The 6,000-nt window shown below is 51.7% G+C and overlaps 1 protein-coding gene across 2 annotated transcripts in view; it reads right to left on the bottom strand.

Annotated features, from left to right (window-relative positions):
* Nucleotides 1-1,215: 1,215 nt before the first annotated feature.
* The window catches only part of SLC6A11 (solute carrier family 6 member 11), a 124,884-nt gene continuing 120,099 nt past the window's right edge, over nt 1,216-6,000 (bottom strand). Inside the window, exons 14-15 of one of the 2 annotated variants that reach the window (XM_034955786.3) lie at nt 3,567-3,764; nt 1,216-2,066 (exon numbers count right to left, since the gene is read on the bottom strand). In XM_034955786.3, coding sequence (XP_034811677.1) covers nt 3,612-3,764 — 153 coding nt within the window. In that variant the 3' untranslated portion in view covers nt 1,216-2,066; nt 3,567-3,611. Of the gene's footprint in view, nt 2,067-3,566; nt 3,765-3,785; nt 3,956-6,000 lie in introns of those variants that run through there. The other variant, XM_034955787.3, reaches the window with a different exon arrangement.

The following is a 6,000-nucleotide window of genomic DNA, read 5'->3' as shown; positions in this document are numbered from 1 at the left end:
GGAATTACTCAGGGACCCTGGCTGTGGATCACAGAGACTTTCTGAATTCCAGAAGTCTGTGGGATGCTTTCCTATGAGCAGATATTACCACCTCAGAGAGGATCAAAGGTCAAGACAGGGTCAGGTAGACTTGAGATCAGGGATTTCAAGCAAAAAGGTTGACCAGACAGGAATGAGTAGACACTGCATAAGATGATCTTACTGTCATGAGCTGGCAGGACAAAACATGCCTGTGGTCTAGAGTAGCCATTTAGAAATCTCAGACACAAATTTAGAGGCTTTAGTCTAAGTTCTAGGCAATACTACAAACACTTTTTGAGCTTAGGCATTATTTATTCAGGATAATAACTAGTGTGAATTCAGAACCTTACCATTCACACACACAGCTCACGGGATCTTCATGATCCCGTGATGCCTGCATTACCTCATCAGAGTTAGACCCTGTATTTGAAACAGGAGCTATTATCCCCATTTTAGAGATGAGAAAACTGAGGCTGGCAAGGGCAGATCCTGGAGCCTAACCCAGGGCTGCATACTCCAAATCCTCATCTCTCTGTGCTCTGCCTTGCCTGCCTCAAACATGAGTGTCTGCCTACTAGGACACAAGCATAAGTTTTGTGGCAGCTATTTTCACCACTGTGAGGGGGCTGTTGCTTTATTTAGGCCTCACAGCACGAGAAACAATAAGGCATTGTGGTCAGGAGACAGGGCTTTTGGGTCAGACACACCTGAGTTCTCTTTCTGGTCCTGATGTTTACTAGCTGTGTTACTGTGGGCAAACTGCTTGACTTTTCTGTGCCGCAAAATCCCCTATCTGTAAGGAGGACGGAGAAGAGGTGGCTGGGGACAGAGAAGGGCCTTAGAAGAAAACCAGGCCCCACTGTGGCTCCTTCTCATGGGAGGCTGGAGGAAGGTCTTAAAACATAGATCCTGGCTGGGGTGGCTGCAAGAATAGATGGCTATCTGTAAAACAGGGGAAGTAATAAAGAAATAAAGCAATACATAAATAAAGTGGAGAAGTACCTACTTTACAGAGTTGTTGTAAGGATTAAAAAGACAACTTCTGTAAAGCATCTAGCACATACTAGGCAAATGGTAAATACATGAACATAAAGAAGTCTGGGCTCCTAAAACACCACTGCTTTTGTTTCTAATTTGTAGTGCTGAGTTGAGACTGCAGCTTCCACACAGGGACCCAAGATGGTTTTGCAGGCATATCATGGAGGGAATAAAACCAGGACAAAAAACCCAACGAATACCACCTTGCTAGGAATAGCCACACTGATTGTTCATTTCTTTAATTTTTAAAAATGAGTAAGCAGACAATCTTGTACCCTTTGAATGCCCAATAAAAATGTTCATTATGCAAAACAGTACAACCTTTTTCATTTTTAATAATACTGTAAATATCTCAGAAAGGATGTATTGTTTCTAATGAATATCAAAAAAGTCATCACAATGACATGTTCCCCTGCCCCCACATTGCCCTCCCCACCCCCAAAGTTACCCAAATACTAGTAGGAAATTACAAAAAACAAAAAGCAACAATCCACCCTCCGCCCTGCCCCATGAGTAGTGTTAAGTGAGTCAAGTGTTAGCCACATTACGATGTGTGTGTGTCGGCGATGGCGGACCACAGGGATCTGTGCATCCGTGAGAGTTGGTGTGGAGAACCGGTAGCAGCAGCAGTGGGAAGCCTCCTTGCCTGGGGCCTGCTGGGAAGACAGCAGCCAAGGATAAACACAAGCAGGGCCCCAGCCTGGCCCTTCCTGGGTCCGCAGAACCAGACAGCTCAGGGAGACGAGAGTGGGATGGTGGCTTGCCCATAAGAAGCTGGGCAGGCCTGAACTGTGTGCACAGAGGGGGCCCAGGCTAGGCTTCCCGTCCTGCCCAGTGGGGCACTGGGCATCCCTCTTAGTAGACACAGGCTTCAGATCAGGGCTGGCCAGAGCAGAGATGCTGGGGGTTTGCAGACTTTTGGGTGAATCAAAAACAGAGGACCCTTACAGGAAACTCCAGCCTTGGTTTGGAGAAAGCCCACGTTTCCACCAAATAATATTGGGAACCTAAGGAAAAAGGAAAAAAGAGTGTGCCTTCCCCACTCTCATATAGCTCAGAAACCAAGGCAGAGGCTTGATATGAAGTCCAATTAAAGAAGAAGAGCGGTATCAGCCAGAGAGGTCTGCAGCCAGGCTGGCTGGGGAACAGCACCAGACTCCAGGCCGCACGGAGAGAGGAGCCAGCAGGATGCCCAGGTCTTCCCTCTAGTGAGAGCTGAGACTTCTGTCTGCCAAAGAAGGGAGGGAAGGTGGCCGGGAACAGATGACTGCACCTGTAGTCTTGCGCCTGGCCACAGAGGCAGGTAGAATGGCTCCTGAACCAGGGGCAAGGATGGGAGAGAACTGAGAGGGAGGATGGTGGTAGGTGGAGGTTAGGGGACAGGAGGAGGGAGAAGAGGTGGCCTGGGACAGAGAAGGGCCTTAGGAGGAAACCAGGCCCCCTGTGGCTGCTTCTCATGGAAGGCCGGAGGAAGGTCCTAAGACATAGACCCTGGCTGGGATGGCTGCAAGAATAGATGGCTGCTTCCCAACCCAGAAAATCAGTCCCCACAGCAACTCCAGCCAGCCCTGCCAAGGGTGGAGAGGCAGAGCCGGGGCTAAGAGCAGCTGACCAGGAAAAAAAGGCAGGCCAGACAGAGGAGCCCCTGCCATGGGGGCTGAGGACCCACTGGTGTCCAGAGAGCAGGGCTGCCCACAGATGAGATGAAATTAGAGTTTTAGGGAAAACACACATCAACACCACACCATTTCTACAATAAACTTGATTTTAAATAAGCAGGTGGGGAGGAGGTACAACTGGGAGGGCGGAGATTATTGCCTGCAAGTCTTCAGAGGAAGCCAAGGTCCACGGCAGGTCTGGAAGCCAGCAAGGCACACAAAGAGAATCCCTAAGAAATAACCCAATCCGGCTCCTCCTCCCATTTGGGAGATGGGGAAACTGAGGCCCAGGGAGGGAAAGGGAGTGCCCAAGGTCACTTCATGGGATCAGGGCAGAGGGGGGTCTGCAGCCCAGGAGTCCTGAGTCTGCTGGACTTTTTCTTCTCTGCCACGTAGCCTTGCTGTCTGCAAACCCAGTGTCCCTTGGAAAGGGAAGGTTTGAAGGAAAAATTATCCCTGGGGTATGGAGGAGGGGTGGCTGTGGATGGTCAGAGACATACATGGGACACAGAACGGTCATTAAAAGGCCGACAGAGGAGGACAGCCATCACTCCCCACCCCACCTGGCCCACAACCCCAGTAAAAAAAGTTTTACAATATTATACACTTCTTCCTAATCCCTAGAAAACATTGATTAAAACTGCCCTAGGACAGAAGATCTGGCAGTCCCTGTACAGTGTTATCTCTTTGTAGTGGTTACTTCCATGATGACTGGGGGCGGGGAGGGGATATGACTTTAGAGCAGTGTACAGTGGCCACCTTAAAATTAACTTGTTAATAAATCCTGTGCAAAACAAGCAAGCCCCTACCATTAGGTGAAGTATGGGGTTCAGGAATTCATTTACATACACGGGGGGAAGAAAGGAAGAAGAGCCCCAGATGGCTGGTGGCCGCTCAGAAGTGCGTCTCCTTCTCTGTGATGGCTGCGATGGTCCCGTCACTCTTGAGTTTGGCATCACAGTCATTAACTGTCACCATCCGTGGGCTCACCCCAAGCTTGCCCCGCATTTTCAGATCTGTGCTGGGGGTCGTCAACTTCTGGAGTTTCTGGATGGTTGGAGAGGAGGGGAAGATCTGAGTGATTAGCTGCCAGGGTCCAGGGTCTGCCGTGGCCTCTCCCAAGCACGCGGCGGACACCTGGGTGCTGGAGAATTCTCAGACCAAGGTCCGGGCCCCAGCTTGGCCTCTTACAGCTCTGTCCTGGATGATGAACAACCTCCCTGGGTCTCAGTTTCCTCCTATGAAAAATGGAGACCGTAGAGGTCCCTACTCCTGGCATTAGGTCAAGAGTAAGGAGAGGCTATGGAAAGTGCTTAGCCTTGCACCTGGCTAGGAAAGGTGGCTGGGACTCAGAGCTGTCATCAGGGTCCACCGCCTGCTGCCTGCCCTCAAGGGACACTGAGAAGCTGGGGTGTGAATTGCTGGGTGGTAATGCATCAGGGCTGTTTACAGGACAATTGCTGGATACCTGGGTGCCTTCCCCTTGGAAGGGGTGCCATCATGTGGGGGAAGGTGTAGTGTGTGTTGGGTGTTCCTCCAGCTGTGCTCAAAGGTAGAAGCATTATCACAAAGCCCAAGGCTCACAGCCTCAGGCTGCCTTGCAAAGCAGCCCGCACCAGCTGGCTGGCTCTGATGGATGCAGACTTCTGCCCCACAGCCCTGCCCCTCAGGCCAGATGTGGCCCTGCCTCAGGCCCCTATCCCTCAGCTTCATCTGCACTCCCCAAGTTTCCTGGGAGAAGACTCCAGGCTAGGATCTGGGGGGCCCTTTCTGGGCATAAACCATTTCCCGAGGAAGGTTGCAAAGTCTTTTGGGTGGCTGGTTTCTCAGGATCGAGGTTCTATGTTCTCTTTCAGATCCTGCTGTGCCTGCTGTGGCACACTGTCCAGGTAGGATTAACAGGCAGACTCACCTGTGCGATTAATAGGTGCCTCCTCTGTGCCAGGCACTGTGCCAGGCTCTGGCACGGATCTGGGGCTAGAGCACGCGTTCCAAAGCCAGGTGCCTGGGTTTGTGTGCAGGCTCTACCATTTAACAAGGGCAAGAAGCTTAACCCCCCGTGCCTCAGTTTCCTCATCTGTAAAGGGGGATAATAATGGTACCTGCCTTCCGGGGTTAGTAAAAGGATCAGATTAGTTGAGCGGCCACCATGTTACTTTCTATCATTCAGTAGGATGCATCCTCAGAGCGCATCACTGACGCACCTCTGTCCTCATTTTTCCCTCTAGATCCTTCCCGTCCCCCAGCAGCAGCTTTGTGGGAACTGAGGCTCGGGTTGTGGACTACCTGGCACAAGGACTCTCGGTAAGGAGGGCCTGGAAACTGGGTCTGACACCTCCAAAGAAGTCCCTCTTTAATAAACCCTGCTGTCCACGTCGGCAGACGTGTGAGCTCAGGGAGATGGAGGGGGCTTAGGAAAGAAGGCTCCCTCCCCTGCTTTCCCGCCCACACCAGGCCGGAGATGATCTCTGGAGGATTTAGCAGGCAACACCAGGCACTTCTGAACACCAAAAGGCCATCTGGAAGTTTGGGCAGGGGTCTTCCAGTGGTCAAGGTTTTAAGGCCCCAGGTCAGCTTCCCTCTGGACGTGTTTGGCCTGAGATCAGAATTAACCAACTGCCCTTGACCTACATTCCCTGCAGGCTCCAAGGAGCCTGACTTGCTCTGGGGCATGAACAGGCTTGAGAAAGAGACTTTCCTTTGTGGCTGGCCCCTTCTGGCTGGATGCATGACTATTTCTGGAGCCCAGGCCCCTCGGTGGGCAGGCAGGTGGGTTGGGTGCAGCTGACTCTGAGCTGGAGCTTGCATTCTGGCTCTGCATACCCTCACTCCCCATCGCCTCCTGGGTGGCCAAGTTCAACTCCTGCAGTCCCTGGGGTGTGGCCCTGGGGCAGAGACAGGGCCACACAGTGGAGTGCAACTGGTTCAGCAGAGGAAGGTGAGGCAGCGAAATTCAGGGGACAGGACCACGCAAGCCGGAGTCTCTGCTGTATCCTTCAGAAGCTGTGTGCCCTTGGGCAAGTTGCTTCACTTCTCAGTATTTCAGTTTCTTCATCCATGGAGACAAAAAGAATCTCCACCCCCCTAGGATTGCTATGCGGATTAAATGACTTAGTATTTGTAAACTGCTTAGAACAGCGTCTGGCACACAACAAACACCCTGTGCTGTTTACTAAATAAGCAGAAACCCACTCAAACCATCGGGCTGCCAGCGGTAGGGAAGGAGAGTGAATAGGGAGTGCCGCTCTGGAGTAAGATGGGCTCAGTAACGATTCAGTTGCTG

The sequence above is a fragment of the Pan paniscus genome, chromosome 2 (assembly GCF_029289425.2).
Source record: "Pan paniscus chromosome 2, NHGRI_mPanPan1-v2.0_pri, whole genome shotgun sequence".
Taxonomy (NCBI): domain Eukaryota; kingdom Metazoa; phylum Chordata; class Mammalia; order Primates; family Hominidae; genus Pan; species Pan paniscus.
The sequence above is the reverse complement of the archived record's forward strand: the minus strand, read 5'-3'. Positions and strand labels throughout refer to the sequence as shown.